General features: G+C 45.2%; 1 protein-coding gene across 1 annotated transcript in view; it reads right to left on the minus strand.

Moving 5' to 3' along the window:
• Positions 1–24,000, minus strand: part of macrod1 (mono-ADP ribosylhydrolase 1) — a 99,264-nt gene that overhangs the window by 3,732 nt on the left and 71,532 nt on the right. The window contains exons 4-7 of the mRNA XM_084448652.1: positions 13,606–13,635; positions 3,592–3,708; positions 2,398–2,585; positions 1,951–2,070 (exon numbers count right to left, since the gene is read on the minus strand). Coding sequence (XP_084304778.1) covers positions 1,951–2,070; positions 2,398–2,585; positions 3,592–3,708; positions 13,606–13,635 — 455 coding nt within the window. The remainder of the gene's footprint in view (positions 1–1,950; positions 2,071–2,397; positions 2,586–3,591; positions 3,709–13,605; positions 13,636–24,000) is intronic.

Consider the following 24,000-nt stretch of genomic DNA (forward strand, 5'->3'; position numbering starts at 1 on the left):
GTGTTAGGCTGTGACATGCACTCACATATCTTGCTGCTTCTATGGCGGTGATACTGTGTTCTCCAAGTATGTGTTGCATTTTATTTTGGTCAGAGAGTGTATCAAAAATTTTGAGCTTACATTTCATTTTTGTAAAGAACTTTGTTCTAATATCTTCAGAATGTTATGGTTCGGGCCGGGTCCGCCCCGGCTCACCCCCCTGCTCCCGGTCCAGACCCCCGCCCCTGCCCCGGACCCCTGGTCCGCCCCTGCTCACCCCCTGCTCCCGGTCCAGACCCTCGCCCCTGCCCCGGACCCCTGGTTCGCCCTGCTCACCCCCTGCTCCCAGTCCAGACCCTCGCCCCTGCCCCGGACCCCTGGGTCGCCCTGCTCACCCCCTGCTCCCGGTCCAGACCCTCGCCCCTGCCCCGGACCCCTGGTTCGCCCTGCTCACCCCCTGCTCCTGGTCCAGACCCCCGCCCCTGCCCCGGACCCCTGGTTCGCCCTGCTCACCCCCTGCTCCCAGTCCAGACCCTCGCCCCTGCCCCGGACCCCTGGTTCGCCCTGCTCACCCCCTGCTCCCAGTCCAGACCCTCGCCCCTGCCCCGGACCCCTGGTTCGCCCTGCTCACCCCCTGATCCCGGTCCAGACCCTCGCCCCTGCCCCGGACCCCTGGTTCGCCCTGCTCACCCCCTGCTCCCAGTCCAGACCCTCGCCCCTGCCCCGGACCCCTGGTTCGCCCCGGCTCACCCCCTGCTCCCGGTCCAGACCCTCGCCCCTGCCCCGGGCCCCTGGTTCACCCTGCTCACCCCCTGCTCCCAGTCCAGACCCTCGCCCCTGCCCCGGACCCCTGGTTCGCCCTGCTCACCCCCTGCTCCCAGTCCAGACCCTCGCCCCTGCCCCGGACCCCTGGTTCACCCCCTGCTCCTGGTCCAGACCCTCGCCCCTGCCCCGGACCCCTGGTTCGCCCTGCTCACCCCCTGCTCCCGGCTTGGATTCCTGACCCTCAGCTCCTGTGCCCCCTGGACCTTCCTGGACCCTGAGCACCTCCTCTCCCAGTGACTGCCCCTGCACTACCCCCAGAGACTATTGTACACTTTGGTCACTGTCACTTGGTTTTGTTCTGCCTCCTTGTGTGTTCGGTCTTGTGTTCGTTGTCTTGTCTGTTGTCTTGTCTTCTATGTTGGTTTGTGTCCTCCCAGCTCTAGTCACCTGTCCCCTCACTAGTCTCACGTCACTCCAGTCCCTCCTCTCCTGGCCCTCTAGTTCCCCCCTCTGGTTTCCTGCCCAGTCCCTTTCCCTGTCCCAGCCTCGTTCCCTGTTCTCCTCCCTTGTGCCCTAGTTCCTCTGTCCTTGTGTTGGTGTCTTGTTGGAATCCCTCCATGTCCTTGTCTGGGTGATTGTCTGCACCTGTGTCTCGTTATGTCTTGTTGCACACCTGTACGTTGTTCCTTGATTGTTCTCCCAGAGTATACATGCCCTCCTGGTTCCTTTGTTCTCTGTCGGTTCATTGTCAATGTTAGTGTTTCCTCCCGGTGTTCCTCTGTTTGTTTGTTTGTTTTTTGGATATTAAATCCTATATTTTGGAACCTGAGCTGCTTGCCTGCCGTCTGCTATTGGGTCCTACCTCCACCACCCTCAAACCCTAACACATAATTAGATATTAGAATTACTTCTTATTATTACCTCTCTCTCTCCCTCTTCCTTTCTCTCTCTCTCTCCCTCTCCTCCTCTCTCTCCCTTTGTCTCTCCCTCTTTCTCTCTCCCTCTCTCTCTTTCTCCCTCCCTCCCTCTCTCTCCCTCTCCCTCCCTCCCTCTCTCTCTCTCTCTCTTTCTCCCTCCCTCCCTCTCTCTCCCTCTCTCTCTCTCTCTCTCCCTCTCTCTCTGTTCTCTTCTCTCTGTCATCTCCCTCCTACCAGGTGTTGCTCAGAGACAGAGGTGTTTCTAGTCAGAGGAGGTTTTAAGGGTGACGTGTCTCTGTCTCTGCGTCTGTCTGTGTTCCTGCTCCGCCGTCTCCAGCAGCGCCCTGGCGAGCGTGACGGAACAGCGCTGGTCTGGGATCAGTGGGCGGGCGCAGCCCCGGCAGGGTCTCTGAGACGACGTGTCGGAAAACAGATGTCGGATCAGCCGGCCGGTTTTCACGCCATCACGCTACGTTGCAGTTTGTTTCACATTTGCGCGTGTGAGTGTGTGTTTGTGTGTGAGTGTGTGTTTGTGTGTGAGTGAGTGTGTGAGTGAGTGAGTGAGTGAGTGAGTGAGTGAGTGAGTGTGTGTGTGTGTGAGAGAGAGAGTGTGTGAGTGAGTGACTGTGTGTGTGTGTGTACTGTATGTGTGAGAGAGAGAGAGAGAGAGTGAGTGTGTGTGTGTTTGCACGAGAGTGTGTGTGAGGGAGTGTGTGTGTGTCCTTGTTATGCACACTGGCGCGGTATGGCACGGCCCCGGTGTGGAAGCGAGCGTTCTCGGGGCGGTGAGAGCGGCGCTGTCACCCTGGCAGGTGTCGGGGCCCCGGGGCACTCTGGGGGCCGCAGGCCGCTCCCACTCACACTCCCAACTCCTCCCGGGGACCAGGGTCCACCACTGAGCTGCTGACAGCGCCACACACACTCCTACGAACCGCAGGACACACACACACACACACACACTCTCACACGCTCACACTCTGAGAGGGAGTGAGCGAGGCTGTGTAGACAATGTGAGAACAGCTCATCTCATTCCAGCTCCCGCTGTCGTCTGCCCCCCACCCCCCTCGCCACACTCACCCCCTCCCCTCCTCTCCTCCGCTCGCCAGATATTCTCTCGCTTTCTTCTCTCTCACCTCTTTATCGCTCTCTCCTGTTCTCCTGCTTTTTTCATCCATTCTTCCCCTTGCTCACTCCCTCCATCCCTCCCTCCCTGCCTCTCTCTCTCCCTCTCTCCCCCCCCCTCTCTCTCCCTCCCTCCCCTCCCCCCGCCTCTCTCCCTCCCTCCCTCCCTGCCTCTCTCTCTCTCTCTCTCTCCCTCCCTCTCCCCCCCTCTCTCACTCCCTCTCTCCCCCCCTCTCTCACTCCCTCCATCCCTCCCTCCCTGCCTCTCTCTCTCTCCAGTCTCTCCCCCACTGGGAAGTTAAACTCCCAGTAGTAACATACGCTGATATCCCAGTCTACAACTGCGCTCTAATCAAACACACACACACACACACACACACACATTCAGATACAGATACATACACAGATACTGTACACATACACATTCATACAGATAAATGCACACATAGACACACACACACACACACACACATACATACACACACACACTCAGGATGGACACAAATAATTGGGGGAAATATCTGCCAAATGACTGCATTAAAGAAACTACAGTGTGAACACTGTCCAACCACATAATTACCTCACGTCCCCCGCGGAGAGGGAAGGAAGAGAGAGAACAATAGAAAGAGGGAGTGATAAAAGAAGGAGAGAGGGAGGGAGGGAGGGAGGGAGGAGAGACAGAGGAGGGGTTTAGGGGGGATATCATACAGAAGGTGCGACAGGCTGTTATCGACTCACTGAGCACAGCTGAACCGTCACTAGAACGGTGTCTGGAGCAGACTCACGTTTGGCGGGCAGGCAGACTCACGTTTGGCGGGCAGGCCGTAGCCGCCCGTAATCTTGGCGTCCCCCGTCTCACAGCCCCTCAGCTCAGCACACTCCGCCCTCAGCAGGGGTCCGGCCGCGCGGTGGATCGCCCCGTCCACTGGGGGGTAACAGCCAAACACCACAGAGAGAGACATCACCACCGGACACACACACACAGGGGGATAGCATACATGTACACCACATACACACACACACACACGCACACACACACACACACACACACACAGGGGGATAGCATACATGTACACGCACGCACACGCACACACACACACACACACACACACACACACAGGGGGATAGCATACATGTACACCACATACAGAGCAAAGCATGCGCACGCACACACGCACACACACACACACACACACACACACACACACACACACTGTGCTAGGCTCTGCTGGGTTGGGTTTGGCCCGGCCATGATAGCCTCTGCCTTCTGTTCACTTTCTACCATGTTGTTGTAGGTCACATTAACTCTGTTTAATACACATTTATTAACTCTGTATAATATGTGTCAATTGTTCGTTCATTCATTCAAACTCTTCAAATCAAAGCCTGCATAAATTACCAAAAGTTAATGAACAGAGAAACGGAACCGTTGAGTGTCCTGGGGTTTGTTTGAAATGGGGAGGTCATGAGCACACGGAATGATACATTCATAATAAATACAGTAAGCTACAGCAGACAAAACGTTTCCCTCTCTACTAACTTATGACACTGTCTGAAATAACAACATACTGTAAAGCCTTTTTTTCTTTTAATAAAAGACGATCACTTTGACAGCTTATAGTAATTCCAGTGAAAATAATTTCCCTGAACATAACAGATGAGAGGTTTGGGTTTGGATGCTAACTCCTGAGAGGGCCTATCTTCTTATACCTGCCAACCACCAAAACTATAAGAAAACCAGACGTGGTCAAAACTAAACAAAGTTGAACTGTTTTTTCTTTTTTATTCTTTTGAAAGGGAGTTGGTGGAGTGATGGTGCACTAGCTGGCTGCCTGCATTGGGGGAGAACAAGTGTTTAGATACAGATGTGTGTGTGTGCGTGTGTGTGTGTGTGAGAGAGAGAGAGAGAGAGAGATAAAGTGTGTGTGTGTGTGTGTGTGAGGAAGCGTGTGTGTGTGTCTGTGAAAGTGTGTGTGTATGTGTGTGTATGTCTGTGAGAGAAAGTGTGTTTGTGTGTGTGAGAGAGAGAGAGATAAAGTGTGTGTGTGTGTGTGTGTATGTGTGAGGAAGCGTGTGTGTGTGTCTGTGAAAGTGTGTGTGTGTGTGTGAGAATACAGCTTTAGCTGACACACCCTGACAACCCTGACTCTGAAATAGAGATCAAGTGTGATAGCAAGAAGGAGAGAGGGGGAGAGGAGGGGAGGAGGGAGAGAGGGGGAGAGGAGGAGAGGAGGAGAGGAGGGAGAGAGGGGGAGAGGAGGGAGAGAGGGCGAGGGAGAGAAGGAGGAGGGAGAGAGGAGGAGGGAGAGAGGAGGGAGAGAGGGGGAGAGAGGGGGAGGGAGAGAAGGGGGAGGGAGAGGAGAGGAGGAGGGAGAGAGGAGGAGGGAGAGAGGGGGAGGGAGAGAGGGGGAGAGAGGGGGAGGGAGAGAAGGGGGAGGGAGAGGAGAGGAGGAGGGAGAGAGGAGGAGGGAGAGAGGAGGAGAGAGGGAGAGAGGAGGGAGAGAAGGGGGAGGGAGAGGAGAGGAGGAGGGAGAGAGGAGGAGGGAGAGAGGGGGAGAGAGGGGGGGGGAGAGAAGGGGGAGGGAGAGGAGAGGAGGAGGGAGAGAGGAGGAGGGAGAGAGGGGGAGGGAGAGAGGGGAGCAATTAAGAGACCATTTTAAAAGCAGACATACCAGTTAGAATTTGGACTAAAATAAGTGACGGCGTCATCCTCCCAATCGCCCTTTATGGCAGTGAAGTCTGGGGTCCACTCTGTCACCATGACTACACTACTGTAGATGGGACAAGCATCCCATAGAGGCGCTGCATGCAGTTCTGTACTGTAGGTCCATATTAAACATCTGAAGAAAAACACCAACCAATGCATGCCAGCAGAATTAGGCCGTTATCCATTGATTCATGGTGACCATCTGCTTCATATTGCATCCCTCTGTGAATCTCAGTAATGTCCTTTTATTAATGTTCTTGTTATCGCTCCAATTAATGTTCAGATCTCCTACAGTATAACAAACACTTCCTTGTTGTCATCAGTTGCATTATCCAGACCATTACATAATTCATCCAGATAGTTCACGTTTGAGCTAGGGGGTCGATATGCACATCCAATTATTAGAGGTTTTTGATAAGGAAAATTCATCTGTATCCATATGGCTCAGGTATAATATATATAGGTATAAATATACCACAACAGTGTTCAAGCACTAGTGTGATTCCTGTTAGTTGGTCAGACCAGGGGCAGGGATCCTGGGGGGGTCAGGGGGGATGTGTCCCCCCCAATATTTGAGATCATTAAAATTGCCCCCCCCCCCCCCAATATTTAGATTGGGATAGTGGCATTCAAATGACCATACAGCCGCGTAGGAAGGATCCCTAAAAGGAGTAAAAAGGAGTCTTAAAAGATTCAATTTAAGAGGGATCTGTCTGCAATTCCCTGGGAATTAACATACTTAAAGGACAACTTAGACCATGCATCTGAATGTTTCTCAAAACTTCTAGCTGAAGCAATGAACCAGAATGCTCCAATTAGGAAACAAACTGTCAAGACCTGTTCTGCTCCATGGATAGATGAGGAACTTAATACGTCGCACAATACCCAGCTTTGGTTGAAGAGAATGGAAGAATAATCACAAAGCTTGTGGATATCGCCAATCATTATGCCACTTACTTTGAAAGCAAAGTTAACACAAAAATGGTTGATTCTTCCAACTCTAACTAACTGAACTCTAGAATCTCTCAATCCGATTGATAATGTCACGGTAAACAAATTATGTTCCTTTTCCTTATCCTTGGTAACAGCTGAAGAAGTTCTGAAATTATTAGAGGCACTTCCTGATGGGAAAGCTGAAAAGCACAACTGTGCAAGTACAAAAGTCACCGGACATATGTGAAACGACACAGAATTTGCCAAGATGGCGCGGTTCAATAGGCCTTCACTTTTGAGTTTGAACCCCGGGGGGTTGGTATATATGCCCTCCTGTTTCCACTGTTCTCTGTCAGTTCATTGTCAATGTTAGTGCGTTTCCTCCCGGTGTTCCTCCCAGTGTTCCTTGTTTATTTTTTACATTAAAACTTTATTTTTTGAACCTACGCTGCCTGCCTGCCGTCTGCTTCTGGTCCTACCTCCACCTACGTACCAGCCTCAAACCCTAACAAGGAGCTCGCCAAAAAACAGATTTAAACAAAATATAAGGTTTCAAGAAATAGTAACATGAATTGAAGTTTAATGTATGCTGTGATGTATGTTCATATATGACTGAATGATTAGATAGGCCTATGGTTTATTAATATGATTAATGTGTGGGATATGCTGATTGTATGTTTCTCTACATTATAGCCTATTGTATTTGTATTGTATTGTAAGTATATTGTATCATATGTATTACATTGTATTATATACTGTAGTATGTATTGTATGATATGTTTTATTGTATTAAATGCTTTTAATGGACTCTTGGAAGAATAGCCTGACAGGGCTAAAAGAGATCCAAATAAACAAACAAATAAACAAACAAAGAGCTTAATAAGGAGCTTAAGAAGGAGACAGGGCATGTATGGGTGCCCAATACGTATCAGCATGCCACAACCTGAGGGACAGTGAGTGACAACACACACATATTCACACACAGAGTGAGTCACACACAGAGTGAGTGAGTGACAACACACACATATATTCACACACAGCACACACATGTTATGTTCAGAGAGAGAGGGGAAGGAGAGAGAGAGGGGGGAGGGAGAGAGAGAGAGGGGAAGGAGTGAGAGAGAGAGGAGGAGGGAGAGAGGGGAGGGAGAGAGAGGAGGAGGGAGAGAGAGAGGAGGAGAAAGAGAGGGGAGGGAGAGAGAGGGGAGGAGGAGGGAGAGACAGTGGAGGGAGAGAGGGAAGGAGGGAGAGGGAGGGGAGAGAGAGAGAGAAAGGGATAAGAAGACAGGAGTCAGGCCTATCTTCCCTCCAACCACCCCTCCTGTCTGAATGCCTTTCTGTGTGCGGTGTGTGTGTGTGTGTGTGTGTGTGTGGGTGTGTGTGTGTGTGTGTGTGTGTGTGTGTGTGGGTGTGTTTAAAGACTTCTGAGAAGATCAGCGCGCAAGTTGCCACTGTGCTCTGGAAGAAGAAGGTCAGTTTAACAATGCATACCTGTACTTGTTAAGCAGAAAGATACTTAGTAAGAAGGTTGTCTTTGTATGTGGTGACTTCAACATTGATTTATTAAATCCACGGGGACAAACGGGAACGACTGACTTCATTAATACTATGTATAGTGTTGGTTTATTCCCAAGGATTAGTAAACCAAGCAGAATTACCAGGTCCAGTGCAACTTTAATTGACAATATTTATTCCAATGTGATAGATGCTACAGTACTAGGGGGTTTGTTCATTCAGGACATTAGTGATCATTTACCAATTTTTACAACCTATCACTGTAATTTAGGGGGCAATCCTGTTGAAAAACCGCAAACAGAATTTAGACTGAGAAATCCAGAAACAGTGGAGTCACTCAAAATGGATTTAATGAGACAAACTTGGGAAACTGTTTATGTTGACGATGTTAATGAGGCCTATAATTCATTTCTAACGATATTTAAAGAGCTTTATGATAAAAACTGCCCCTTGAGGAGATACAGTGATAGAAGAAAAAAAGGAAAATAAACCATGGCTATCCTAAACTTGACAGAATGCAATAAAAAAGAAAAATACTCTATATAGAGATTTCATAAGACTTAGAACAGAAAAAGCTGAAAGGAAATACAAGCTATACAAAAATAAATTGACAAAGATAATTAGGATCAGTAAGGAGAATTATTATAGCAAATTAATGGAAGAGAGTAGAAATAACATGAGAGAGACTTGGAGAGTAATTAACAGCTTAATTAGAAAGAACACAGGAAAATCTGATTAACCTAGAACAATCCAAAAGAGTGATACTAATATTTACAATAAAGAAGAGATTGCTAACGAATTTAATGATTATTTTGTAAATGTAGGACCGAGCTTGGCAAGAGATATTGTTCAACCAGTTAATAGGGATGAAGTAAAGAATCTGGTGGAAATTAATGCAAATACTGTTTCTTACTGCTGTACGAGTCTGAAGTAATTGGGATTGTCAAAGCGTTTAAAAGTAAACGGTCAACAGATAACAATGGAATTGATATGGCTTTAATTAAAGACACTATAGAAGGTGTGGTTAAACCTCTGACCCATATCTCTAATATTTCACTTAAAACAAAGATTTTTCCCAATCAAATGAAAATAGCAAATGTTATTCCCTTGTATAAATCTGGTGGAAAAGATATATTGTCAAATTACAGGCCAGTTTCATTGCTTCCTCAATTTTCAAAAATCTTGGAGAAAATATTTGTCATAGGATTGGACAGTTTTGTGGAAAAGTATAGCATCCTGAGTGAAAATCAGTATGGATTTAGAACAAATCAATCTACTGGATTAGCTCTTAAGAAACTTGTGGACGAATTAACCAATGAAATAGACAAGAAACTATATACAGTGAGCATTTTCATTGACCTAAAAAAAACCTTTGACACGATAGACCATTAAATATTATTGGAAAAGATGTGTGATTATGGTGTCAGAGGGGTAGCCCACTCCTGGTTATGTTCTTATCTAAGTGATAGATGGCAATATGTTTCTTTAGATAAAACTGATTCGGTGTTCTTAAAGGTAAAATGTGGGGTCCCTCAAGGGTCAGTACTTGGGCCAAAGCTGTTTATTTTGTACCTGAATGATCTCTGTAATGTGTCAAACTGTATGAATAGCATCCTTTTTGCAGATGATACACACTTTTTTTGTTCTGGGGAAAATTTGAATGAAATAGTATCTAATGTAGAAAAAGAAATTAACCTAGTTAAAAAATGGTTTGATGTCAATAAATTGTCCTTAAATGCAAGTAAAACAAAATTTATGATTTTTGGGAACCGTAAAATAAACAGTAAGATAATACTAAGAATAGAGGATACAGAAATTGAAAGAGTGTTTGAAACAAAGTTTGTGGGTGTCATTCTAGACCATAAATTGAATTGGAAAATGCATATTACGCATGTAAAATCAAAAATAGCTAAATCAATTGCTTTATTGTACAAGATGAAGGATTTGTTAAATCAGCATGCTTTGTATATTCTGTATTGTTCAATTATTGTTCCTTATAAATTACTGTTTAGAAATATGGGGGAATGCTTATCCTAGGCAAGGCAAGGCAAGTTTATTTATCCTACCCACACCCAACCAATTTTCATCCTTCAAAAAAGAGCTGAAAGGATGATCACAAAATCAAATTATAGAGAACCATCAAATATATTATTTATTAAATTAAGGGCACTTAAATTTAAGGACCTAGTGGACTACAAGATAGCACTGATCATGTACAACGTGTATAATAATATGTTACCTGGGAAAATTATGAGCTTGTTCAAAAAAAGGAAATGTAGATATGAGCTCAGAGGGAAGTGTATGATGGAAAAAATAATAACTAGGACTAACATAAAAGATCAATGTACTTCTGTAAAAGGTGTGAATTTATGGAATAATCTTGATGATGAATTGAAGATGTGTCAGTCTATGCATACATTTAAACGTTTGTTTAAAAGTAAGGTGATTGAAAATTATGAGAACAATGATTGATTTCTCTGTTAAAATTTGTTTTGTATCTACATTTGGGGTATTTTGTGTACTCTTTTATTTTCTTCCTTTTATGAATTGATTAAGTCGTGATCTGAAAGGTTGTCACGATGGAACTGGACTATAGTTGATGATTGTTGTAAATGAGGAGTTTGTTTATTGTACTGGTAAGGAGGGTAAGCGTAAATAAGCTTATAGCTTCAGCCTATGCCTCTTCGGCTTCGGTTATTTTATGAATGCTTTAATATTGTTGTAAGACTGTGGTGTTTATGTATGTATTATTGGTTTGAAATAACTGAAACGAAATAAACTTTCATTCATTCATTGAAAAGGAGTCTCAGAGAAAGGCCTTCCTGACTGTGAGGAGCATCCTGCCACCAGCCTGGGGGGGCTGTTTAACTCCTACAGCTGATTAGGATTCAGTCCCCTCCTCCCCCTGCTAAACACAGAGTGAATATCTCCTCTACTCCTTTTATATTAATACCCTCTATATACTATCTTATTGATGTTCTGTGTTCTGGGGAGAGAGGGAGGGAGAGAGAGAGAGAGAGAGAGAGAGAGAGAGAGGGACAGAGAGAGAGGGGAGGAGAGAGAGGGGTTGGGGGGAAGACAGGAATATACGAGGAGGAGATGAGAGGTTATGTTGAGAAACGATGAGGGACGAGAGCAGTGGAGAGAATGGCCGGAGAGGGAGAACAACGAACAGGAAGAGAGAGGAGAGGAGGAGAGGAGGAGAGGAGAGAGGAGGAGAGGAAAGAGGAGGAGAGCAGAGAGGAGGTGAGCAGAGAGTACGAGAGGAGGGGGTAAGGGGTGTATAAGAGGAGGGGAAGGACAGCAGGAAGAGAAGAGGATGTCAGAAAGGAGAGGAGTGACAAATGAAAAGAGAAGACAGAGAAAGGAGTGGCTTGGGAGGACAAACCAGAGGACGACAGGAGAAGGAAGGAGGAGGAGAAGAGGAGGAGAGACGAGAGGACGATGAGGGGCAGAGAGGAGGATGAGAGGAGGAGGAGGAAGAGGAGGAGAGGAGGAGAGAGAAGAGGAGGAGAGGGGGACAGGAGGAGAGAGGAGGAGGAGGGAGGAGAGGAGGAAGAGAGGAGTAGGAGGAGAGGAGAAGAGGAGGAGAGGAGGAGAAGAGGAGGAGAGGAGAAGAGGAGAGGGAGGAGGGTTGTGTTGTGTTGGCTTTGGGGAGCAGTTAGCCAGCCAGGTTGTTGTTCTGGGGCAGCAGGCTGGTTTAACTGGTCCTGCAGTCGGAAGAGTCGTCTGGGAGGTGATAATTGGCTCTGTGCTTACCTGGCTGAGAAGCTGCTTGCCTCAGCATAACCTTGGATAGCACCCCACCACCACCACCACCACACACACACACGCACATTACACAGACACACACATCTCAGCATAACCTGGATAGCACCCCACCACACACACACACACACACACACACACACACACACACACACACACACACACACACACACACACACACACCTCAGCATAGACCTGGATAGCACCCCCCCCCACCACACTCACACACACACACACACACACACACACACACACACACACACACACACACACACACACACACACACACAAACACAAACACAAACACAAACGCAGATTGATATCAAACTAAAAACAACACCCTCCCTGCATGCGGAATACTAATTTGATTTCCGGTGCTGAGGACACCCTTGCCAGCTGACCCCTGATAGGTCCAGAGCCTGTCTGTTAAACTAATGGGGCGGAACGTTGGCATATTGCTTTTCCCAGAACCCCCCCCCCCACACACACACACACACACACACGCACACACACGGAGCCTGCCGATCATTTATTTCAGCCTTGTTGCCGTGGCAACGTTTAGGCAGGGTCTACTGGCGCTTCAGCCAAGCTGTCTGGCCAACAACAAAATCAACAATTAGAAATGGTGCCCAAAGAGCACAGACCTCCGCCCCTGAATGCGTTTCGTGGCTCTGTGCACACCAACATTGAATGGGTTCTGAATTGGCCCATGCTTCACCCCTCCACCGAGTTTCATGAAAATCAATCTGGTAGGTTTTGCGTAATCCTAGGTGTTTTGGGTGGCTTGTGGACCCTCCCCCGTGATTCACTGCTCCAAACTTTAATAGGTTCTAAAGTGGCCCATGATTCACCCCTCCACCGAGTTTCATAAAAATCGGTTTGGTAGTTTTTTCCTGATCATAGTCCAAAAAATGAATGGAGGTGAATGGCCAGTCCGGCTGTGTTTGAGCACCGTGGACCCAACCTGTGCTTCAGATCTGCTCCAAAGCTGAATGGGTTCTAAGTTGGGACATGCTACACCCTTCCACCGAGTTCCGTGAAAATTGGTCCAGTAGTTTTTGCGTAATCCTGCTAATGTAAACTAACAATAACACACACACACAAGATCACACACTCCCAAACAAACACACACGCCAGCAAACACACACACACACACACAAAATCAAACACATACAAACTAACACACACGCCAGCAAACACACACATACACACACACTCACAAATGGTGGGAGTGGTAGGTCTGGTGAGTGGGCATTAGTTGTGCAGATTTATCACTAGTATCGATTAGCCCATAGACTCAACACACACACACACGCTCGCGCACACACACCCGCACACACAGCAAAGCACTGAGTCAACAACACATTGAGAAATTACTGTTTATTTACACCACACTCCAAATCCATAAATTACAAACTGTTCCATTCTCACCTAAACACACAAACACACACGCAAACACACACACAGACACATGCACACACACAATATATACTTACCGAAACCACACAAACTGCTACACACACTTACTCCCTTACACAAGACAAACGCAGTGAGACAAGGACAACGACACACACACTCACACCCACACCCACACCCACACACACACACACACACACACACAAACACACACACACAAACACATATACACGCACACACTTTTGCGTGATGTGATTACTTTTTTGTATACTTTTTAGTGCACAAACACACACACAGACAGACACACACAGACACACACGCACACACATACAAACACACACACAAACGCGCGAGCACGCACACACGCACACACACACACAAACACACACACACACACACACACACCAATTCTCATTCTCCTCCTTGCTCTACAGGAAGGAGAAGTGAGTGAAATGAATGAGCAGGAAATTGAAGTGGACTCACCTCCGCCGCCTCCCAGCAACGTCCTGTTGGCTGAAACAAAAAAAGGGAGGGGGAGAAACATCAGAGGGGGAGGAAACAAAATGTTCTCCAGCAGTCTTCTTCTAAATGAGTACACCAGATTATACAGATTATACACCAGATTATACCTCAAACTGAGAAGCCACCTATTCCCCTTTGACCTTTGTCACATGCACGGCCATCGTCAACTCTCATCACTGGGCGGGTTTTTGGACGGGTTGCCATTTGGGGGAAAAGAGTTTGTATCCAGGAATATCCTAACTGGATTTATGCCCTATCTGGGAAATATCAGCTGTCCGCAATGGTCACGTACAGTTTACACACATAACAAGCAGGTCACCACAGTTTGCAACTGTTTTAAAATTTTCTGTTTTAAAAGGTTTTTAAATTGTTACTGTATTCCAAAGGTATTTATTGATTCTTGTTCATGTAATTTTGTTCATTCTTGTTCATGTAATATTTATGGCTGTTAAATGAATGCATTCATTCGATTAATTAATTATGCAAACATTAAAGCGTTTATGAAAATTAACACAAATTAATCGCATACATCGATTTCGTCCAGCTGTAGGTGGCACAGTTGACGTGTCATTGCCTGATTTAACATTATTGAAGCGACAAACTTAGCATCATTGCCTAAACGGAAAGTTTACTTTAAAAAAAATCCCATTTGGGACAGTTAATAAGAGCGTGGTCGTGTGTAAGAATGTGCAGCCCGACGGAGTAGTTCTAGCCTAACTCATCTCAGTGCTGACAGCCCGTGCCTCAGCCGGCTGGCTAGCGTCCTGGACCGCCCAATCCTCCCTTACAGTTAGTTCAGTTCAGGTTTAAAATGCGTCTAACAAGTCTCTATGAATGGTCAAAAGAAATCCCTCCTCGTGCCACTCGACCCCTGGGTCACCATCTCACGTGAGTCTGTAATACAATACAGCTGCACATCTCCGTCACCAGGCCACGACATGAGACTTCATTCTCTTGATACAGAACATAACGGGCAGCTGTTGCGAGATGACCGCTGCCACGACATAGACAATTGTGTAATGTCTTTGAATTTAAAACCTCTGAGTGTTTTTTATAACGCTTTTAAATTTGATAAACAGGTCAGCTCTGTAGTCAAAACCAGCTTTTTCCAGCTAAGACTTTTAGCCAAGACTAAGGCATATCTCTCCCCAAAAGATATAGAGAGGGTAATTCATGCTTTTATCTCCTCGCATGTTGACTACTGTAACTCCCTGTATGTGGGCATTGACCTGTCCTCACTCAGACGCCTGCAGCTTGTCCAAAACGCAGCCGCTCGCCTTCTCACTGGCAAAAAAAGCGTGACTATATTACCCCAGTATTGGCCTCACTCCATTGGCTCTCTGTCCGCTTCTGCATTGATTTTAAGCTTCTGCTTTTTGCTTTTAAAGCTCGAAATGGTCTTGCTCCCCTCTACCCCTCTAACTCTTGCATCGCCACACTCCAGCCAGAGCCTTAAGGTCGGCTGACCAGCTGCTACTGGACACGCCCAAGACTACTGTACGCTAAAGACCAGAGGTGACCGGGCCTTTGTGGCGGCTGCCCCTAGGCTCTGGAACAACTCGCCCCTCCACATCAGATCCGCCCAGACACTCAATGTTTTTAAATCTTTATTGAAGACCCACTTTTTTCCCTGGCCTTCAATTCTAGTTGAGCCTGACTCCCAGGCTAGTGTGTGTATTGTTGTATTTGTGGGTATTGTTGTGTTTGCGTGTATGATTGTGTCTTTGTTGTAATTTATTTTTCACTTACCTGTACAGCACTTTGGTCGATTTAAGTCGTTTTAAAAGTGCTTTATAAATAAAGTTTGAGTTGAGTTAAATATCTTCATTTCGGGCCTTTTGCCAGGAAAAAATAGATATGCGATCAATTTGCAATTAATTTGATTAATTAATTACAGATCATGTAATTAATTAGATTATTTTTTAAATCGTTTGACAGCCCTAGTAATATTGTTTCTTGATGTTGATTAATGCTGTGTCATTACTTAGCGTCACTGCAAATGCGTTTTGAGTATAAATAAAGCTTGAATAAATGAATATTAGTATGCTGCGTTAGGACTCTGTATATTCATATATTCTGTATAACATCAATATAAGGTGTCCTGCTGTACCACGCTGCACACCCAATATGTTCTGATACCGCCCGGATATGGACAGGCTGGACAGGACAGTATTAGATATGTGATTCCTCATGGGAGGACAGGACTGTAGATATGTTATTCCTCATGGGTTGGACAGGACTGTAGATATGTTATTCCTCATGGTTGGACAGGACTGTAGATATGTTATTCCTCATGGGTTGGACAGGACTGTAGATATGTGATTCCTCGTGGTTGGACAGGACTGTAGATATGTTATTCCTCATGGGTTGGACAGGACTGTAGATATGTTATTCCTCGTTGTTGGACAGGACTGTAGATATGTTATTCCTCATGGTTGGACAGGACAGTAGATATGTTATTCCTCATGGTTGGACAGGACTGTAGATATGTTATTCCTCATGGGTTGGACAGGACTGTAGATATGTTATTCCTCATGGTTGGACAGGACTGTAGATATGTTATTCCTCATGGGTTGGACAGGACTGTAGATATGTGATTCCTCCTGGGTTGGACAGGACTGTAGATATGTTATTCCTCATGGTTGGACAGGACTGTAGATATGTTATTCATCATGGGTTGGACAGGACTGTAGATATGTTATTCCTCGTTGTTGGACAGGACAGTAGATATGTGATTCCTCATGGGTTGGACAGGACAGTAGATATGTTATTCCTCATGGTTGGACAGGACAGTAGATATGTTATTCCTCATGGTTGGACAGGACTGTAGATATGTTATTCCTCATGGTTGGACAGGACAGTAGATATGTTATTCCTCATGGTTGGACAGGACTGTAGATATGTTATTCCTCATGGGTTGGACAGGACTGTGTTAGATATGTTATTCCTCATGGTTGGACAGGACAGTAGATATGTTATTCCTCATGGTTGGACAGGACAGTAGATATGTTATTCCTCATGGTTGGACAGGACTGTAGATATGTTATTCCTCATGGTTGGACAGGACTGTAGATATGTTATTCCTCATGGTTGGACAGGACTGTAGATATGTTATTCCTCATGGTTGGACAGGACTGTAGATATGTTATTCCTCATGGGTTGGACAGGACTGTAGATATGTGATTCCTCATGGTTGGACAGGACTGTAGATATGTTATTCCTCATGGTTGGACAGGACAGTAGATATGTTATTCCTCATGGTTGGACAGTATTAGATATGTTATTCCTCATGGTTGGACAGTATTAGATATGTTATTCCTCATGGTTGGACAGGACTGTAGATATGTTATTCCTAATGGTTGGACAGGACAGTATTAGATATGTTATTCCTCATGGTTGGACAGGACTGTAGATATGTTATTCCTCCTGGGTTGGACAGGACAGTAGATATGTTATTCCTCATGGTTGGACAGGACAGTAGATATGTTATTCCTCATGGTTGGACAGGACTGTAGATATGTTATTCCTCATGGGTTGGACAGGACAGTAGATATGTGATTCCTTGTGGTTGGACAGGACAGTAGATATGTTATTCCTCATGGTTGGACAGTATAAGATATGTTATTCCTCATGGTTGGACAGTATTAGATATGTTATTCCTCATGGTTGGACAGGACTGTAGATATGTTATTCCTCATGGTTGGACAGGACAGTATTAGATATGTTATTCCTCATGGTTGGACAGGACTGTAGATATGTTATTCCTCCTGGGTTGGACAGGACTGTAGATATGTTATTCCTCATGGTTGGACAGGACAGTAGATATGTTATTCCTCATGGTTGGACAGGACTGTAGATATGTTATTCCTCATGGTTGGACAGGACAGTAGATATGTTATTCCTCATGGTTGGACAGTGTTAAAGAATTTCAACTCATCACCATGTGTTCACGCCAAGATAGGTTTCTGTTTATCTTACTCTATTGATGTTCCTGTTTCCTCTGTTTAATTATTTTACAATGTTTGTGGGAATCACACCTTAACTAAGTTCTCACTGCCATATGTGTCTGCCAGAGCAGCTGGTCAAACATGTCACGACACTGTCCCCTTAAAAGGTCTCCGCCTCTATTGGACGAGGCTCTCTGACTAGAATCCATTTCCTGTTGTGAGAGACCGCTTGCAAACGTATTTAGAATAAAGCTCTCGTCTTTGTTTTAACCAGCTGAATCGACCACTCGCGTGCTCTTATTCTTAATCCAAGTATATTAAGAAAATAATCATCCACAATATGGCGACGGGTCTGTTGACCGAATTGTAGTCCGAATTGCGGTTCTGGGACAACTCAGTTTTTTTCGCGTGCTCCGGAGGCGAAGCGTGGACCCGCGACAAGTTTTCACTTGTGGACTCAAACTTCGAGCAGTTGGCGTAAGTCTGCCGGCTGGTTTTCTCGATGCCCTTCGCCTCTGCAGCTCGCTAAAGGGACTGGTACGTTGAGAATCTAAATCGTGGTGGTATATTGTGTTTTTCAGCTGAAGACATTGACCATAGTTTTATTCGCACCGGTTATGTGATTCTGTGTTCTGCACTACATTTGTTTTGTTCTGCATTATACAAGGAGGTTACGTAGGCTGTTGGCCGCATGACTGTTTACGAAAACCGGCAGGTTTTCAGGTGTTTCTGTTACCTCGAATAAGCCTGGTTCTGTGTCGTGGGGTTGCGCGACTCAACGTGGGTTTTTTTATTTACTCCGGTTGTGAGGGCACAACAACGGGGATGGCTGTGATAGTTCGAGAGGTTATTTGACGCCCCGGGTGATTTAGCTAAGTGAGCTAAGTTGTTTCATTTTGTTTGTCTTATCTTGGGATTTCAGATCCTGGGTTTTTGTTTAGTGTTAAACTTCTGTACATGCTACGGTTTGGTTTTGCATTTAACTGTCTGTTGTGCTGGCTTTGTTTTGTGTTCAGTGTTGGGATTATTTTGGTATTTCTACGGCACTCTTGTGCTCATCCTTTGTTCTTTTAATTCTGCTCCAAGCTACGTATCTTGTATTTCTGTTAGCTTTGGTTTTTTGTCCTTTTGTTTCATTGATTAGCTTCTCTGTGCTAGCTAATTCGTCCACGTGGTTGGTTCCACATGTTGGTTAGCCCACGTGCTTAGCTACCTTTGTGCACACTGGATTGACTTCCTGTTTTGCTGCTTGTGAAAAAAAAAAGAGAGAGGTCCTGTTTTTCCTCAAACATTTTGAGGATCCACCATTTTGGTTTCTGAAGTCTGCCATTTTGGGAAAAAAAATAAAAAAAAGAGTAACAGGAGAAAAAAACCCCCCCTCTCAACACAGCAGTTATTGTTTTTTTTACTGTAATTTTGATATTTGTTTGTATTTGTAAAATGGGAAGTACTGCTAGTGCACCAAAACGGGAACCTTTAATGGGGGCTGCCAAGATAGTGGCATTAAAGTATGATCCGAGTGTGTGTGAGCAAATTTCTTTATGGGCTAAAAATAGTGATTTTCCTCCTGTGTCTGGTACACTGTCTGTTAAGTTGCTAGGGACAGTTAAGAGACAGCTTAAGGAGTTTCAATTAACTAAGCTAGGTAGGAAGTCAGAGAATGCCATTAACTGGTCTCACTTTCTAGCTTGGGAGACAGCTGCAAATGACTCAATTGATAGAGCTGAAACTGCCCGCAACAAAAGGGAGGCTAGGAAGAACTCTGTCACTGCTAAAGCTGTTTATGTTAAGAAATTAATTCCTCCTTCAGACAACGACGACCTTTTAGAACCGTGTCGTTTATATCCTGATCCAAATGCGGCCATCCCTATTCCAAACCCTCAGGCTCAGCAGGGCATCGTCCCTCCTCTAGCCCATGTGCTGCCCCCCCCTCTTGTGCTGCCCCCCCCTCTTCCAGTCCCGACACTTCCGCCAACCTCCATGGTTCAACACCCCCCCCCTGCTCCTGCATTGTCACGGTTTACGACCCCTATTGCTGGTCCGTCATCTGTCCCCTCTCAGGTTTCACATCTCCCCTCTCCCTCTACTGGAACTCCTTTTGGAGCCCACTCTCAAGCTCCTTGGTTGGTTCAGATGTCACCCCCTCCAGGTTATTATTCTCATGGCAGTACTGATGTTAGCAGTCAGTCTAAATTGGCTATTTCCTTCCCTGAAACTTCCCTTTCTACTGGCTCATCCCCTTCATTGACTGGCTCTATGACTCCTGATGACACCTCAGCCAAAGTCTCACCTCCTTTATTGACTCCCCCTGATACTACTCCTCCCCCTGCTCTTGATATTTCTCCCCCTGCTCTTGAAACAGTCGAGGGCCATCAGCACTATAGTCTTAGGTCTACTGGTCAGGTTCAGGAACAACAACTCTCTTCTGCATTAGGCAAGATGCTATTGCCAATGATTAGATGCATTAATCCTGTACCTCAACCACCTCTGGGCCAACCAGGTCACGCCATATGGAGCCCTTTTTCTGATGTCTACAGACCTTTCCGTTGTGATGAGCTGCGGGAGCTGGCTTCCTCATTACCTGATCCTGCTAAGGACATTGACAGCTTTGAGAGAGATGTGAATGCTGCCGTTCAGATGTACAGACCGCACTCTGAGGAACTTGAGGCTGTAATGAGGCTTGCGCTACGTCTCAAATGGGCTGATATAAGGGGAAATTTTGATGATAAATTGACTTTTGATGATCCTTTATTTGCACCTCAGGTGTTACAGCTGCTGCAGAGAATCAGGCTCCGGTTCCCTCCACAAACTAACTGGGACCTGATCTCCTCCTGTAAACAGAAGCTGAATGAATCTTTCGATGATTTTTATGAACGCCTGGAGAAAACTTTTTCTCTCCACTCGGGCATGAATAAGCATGCCAATGACTACAATACTGTTTTGAAACAACAATTAATGAACAATGTTCTCCCTGCCCTTAGTGACCAAGTCAGGACTTCGTGTGTAAACTGGGAAACACAACCGCTAGTACAGGTCGTGGGTGTGTTCAGATTTGCCGAACGTTTCACTCTGCTAAAGGAGCAAAGGGAGGCTGCTGAAAAGAAGGACTCTGACGTGAAGCTGCAGGCTGCACAGGTTAGGTACTTCAACTCCAATGCTCGCACAGAGCCACAGCAGAGAGATGGACAGCGTCAACAATCAAGGGAGAATAGAGGGAATCGGGGTAATTCACAACAAAACAGCAGGTTTAACAGTTCAGATGATCGTTGCTATTACTGCAACCGCAGAGGACATTTCCAGAGAACATGTAGAGAATACGCTAAACAGCAAAAGTCTTCTCCTAACCAATGGGGATCTGCACCCCCTCCGGGAGTCTCTGTCAGTTCTCCGCAGGGAAGTGGTTTCTGACTAGAAGTAGGACAGGTAGGGAAAGCTAGGGAAAGTGAGTGTGTACATGAGGAGAGAATCATTCATATTCATCAATACCTTAATCTGCATACCAAACCATCTGATAATCCAACTGTGACTATGACTGTTAATGGGGAAAAATTGTTTTTTTTGGCTGACACAGGTGCTCATTCTTCTGTAATTAGTACTGCTAGCGTGACACAGCGTCCTCAAGTGACTGAGGAGCTGGCTAAAACTGTTGGTGCTGCAGGCATTGTGAAAAATGAAAGAGTGACTGTTCCATTGAAAGTGGAAGTAGATGATTGTCAGCTAACACACCAGTTCATTTTGAGTGAATGTTGTCCAGTGAATCTTTGTGGGCGAGACTTGTTATGTAAGCTAGGTTTCCAGATGACCTGCTCCTCAGAAGGTGTCACCATACTCAGATCATCAACAATGACACCTCCGGAGGTGACAACCATGTACACCGACGCGCCTACCGATTGGTCTTATAATTGAGTGAAGGCGACCATCCCGGATGCCAGAGAGGGTTTCTTGCATCACCTCCAGCCAGGCCAATAGGTGGTGATCCGGGACCTGAAACGGAAGGCGTGGAATAGTGCTCGTTGGCTGGGCCCGTACCAGATCTTGCTGACAACCCAGACGGCCATCAAAGTAGCTGAGAGGACGTCTTGGGTACACGCCACCCACTGCAGGCTGGTTCCAAACCAAGACGAGGCCAGCCGGCCAAAAGATTCCAACAACCAAGATGCATTACCCGGTGTCACCACCAGGGCGAAAGCTCACTCTCTGGTCTCCTCATCTGAGGAATCAGACCAAGGATAACACACCCTATCTTTTCCTCATTGCTGTCATGATGACAACTTTGACCCCTGCCCCAGCAACGCCCAATCATAATCCAACCACACTCCCCCTCACACACCTACTCGCACCCCCCTTGAAAGAGAACTCGGACCAGTTCTCTCCTGAAACTGAAACCATTGAACGAAGGAAAAGACAAGAACACACTCCAGTATTCATTTGTCCCGTTGAGCGTTGCACTCCACTTGACTGTTGGGTCTATACGGTAGACGAAGATGGATGGAAGATGCTGCATACTGCTTATGTGAGATTTGAAAGTAACAAACGATTCCCAGGTTCTACTATTGTAACTGTGACTGAAGTTAATGTAGAGAAATATTCTCCTTATTGGTGTGTTTTAGCTAAAGATGTTATGCGAGTAGCAAGAACAAAGAATTATGGAGTTGACATTTGTAGATCTGTTCCAGATTATCCTCGAGGTACTGTGTTTAACTGCTCTATGCACCTAACCAAATCAGCTAAGTCAATTGGACAGGAAAAGAAGCATCCTAATGAAGCTATTAGTGTAGTCAGAGACTTTGCACATAGAATGAACTACGCTAACTGTTGGATTTGTCAAAATGTACCTCTTAGTACTTCTGCACCCATATTCTATCCAATTCCTTTAACCCAAGCAGAATGGTCACACTATGACTGGCAGGGTTTAGCTACTCATGTTTTCTCTGCTCCTGGACAATCCTCTGCTTGTCATTTTCATGTAGGATTAGATAGACTAGGTAACTCCTATACAGGGATTGAAGAGGTTATTCTAAGCAAATTGACACTAGAGGTTAATGAGAATCATAGACCTTCTAATTTCTCCCGCCTTATTCTGTTCAAGGTTACACACTTTTCTGAAATAGCTGGACAGGGATTGGTTCACAAAATTCAAGTTATATTAGTCCAAATAGACAATCATGCACCGAGTACTAGGTTAGCTTGCACAGCTGTATCTACTACAGTTAATTGGCGAAATTCAATTACCATTTCTGGATTAAAATGTCAAATTATCGATTGTATCATTAAAGCACAAACAAAATTGCATCCTCAAGAAATGGAACATCAAAATCAAGTCGACCAATTCAAAGTAGTACCTCTTCAACAGGTTACAGCCTGTATTGATCTTTTCAGATACAACACACAAATTAGGACACAAATTAATGATCTAGGCACTAGCTCCTGCGTTGCTCCTATCTACGAATTCTTATATCCAGGTTCAGCGATAGGCCTTCCAAAAGGGGTATTTTTAGTCTGTGGCGATACAGCTTATTCAAACCTAAATAGCAACAGTGTAGGAAGATGCTATCTTGCTCATTTAATTCCCATGATTAGGAAGGTGGATCACGCTGAAATGCAGGTAATTCATCATCAATCAAATTATAGACATCGTCGTGCTATATCGCCCTTTCAGTTTATTTTTGGTGTATTTTTCCCTAACTATGGCATGTATAACACCCAAACTGAACTCATGACTCTCTCCGCTGTCTTGGCGGATCACTTGAATGTAACGGACAGAGTAATTTCAGCCTTAGCTAAGGAGGTGAATGAAATTTGAAAGTTGTGCTACAAAATAGGTTTGCCTTAGATATAATTCTTGCTAGTAAAGGAGGAACATGCGCGATTGTAGGGTCAGAATGTTGTTCGTTCATCTCAGATCCAAATGCCACATTAACAGAGTTCCATGAATCAAACATGAAAGGTATTCAGATCTTAAAGACTGTCCATGGGTTTAATGCTTGGGGAATTTTCGATAATGCTTTTTCAAGTTCTGGAAATATTCTCAGATCTCTAGGTATCATTTTTATGATTATTATTTTGATTATTATTATTATTGGCATTGTTCTTAAGTGTATTGGAAAGTGTTTGAATACTGTTACAGAGATACCCATTACTGCATTAATGTTCAAAGGAGAAGTTGAATTAGACCTTCATTCAACTCAAGAACTTAGTCAAGTCTGTGCCATTGGAAATAAGGATTTTGAATTGTTTTGAAACTTGAAGTTAAGTTTTTTTCCTCTCAAAAGAAAGAGGTTTTTTTTTTTTTTTCCACTCATGAATATATGAAATCTGTATTAGATTAGTATCATGTTATCTTTTTACCTTGCTTATGATGATATTTTATAATTTGATTCCACATGGTTGATTCTTTCATTTATTATTG

The sequence above is a fragment of the Borostomias antarcticus genome (assembly GCF_949987555.1).
Source record: "Borostomias antarcticus genome assembly, chromosome: 14".
NCBI classification, from domain to species: domain Eukaryota; kingdom Metazoa; phylum Chordata; class Actinopteri; order Stomiiformes; family Stomiidae; genus Borostomias; species Borostomias antarcticus.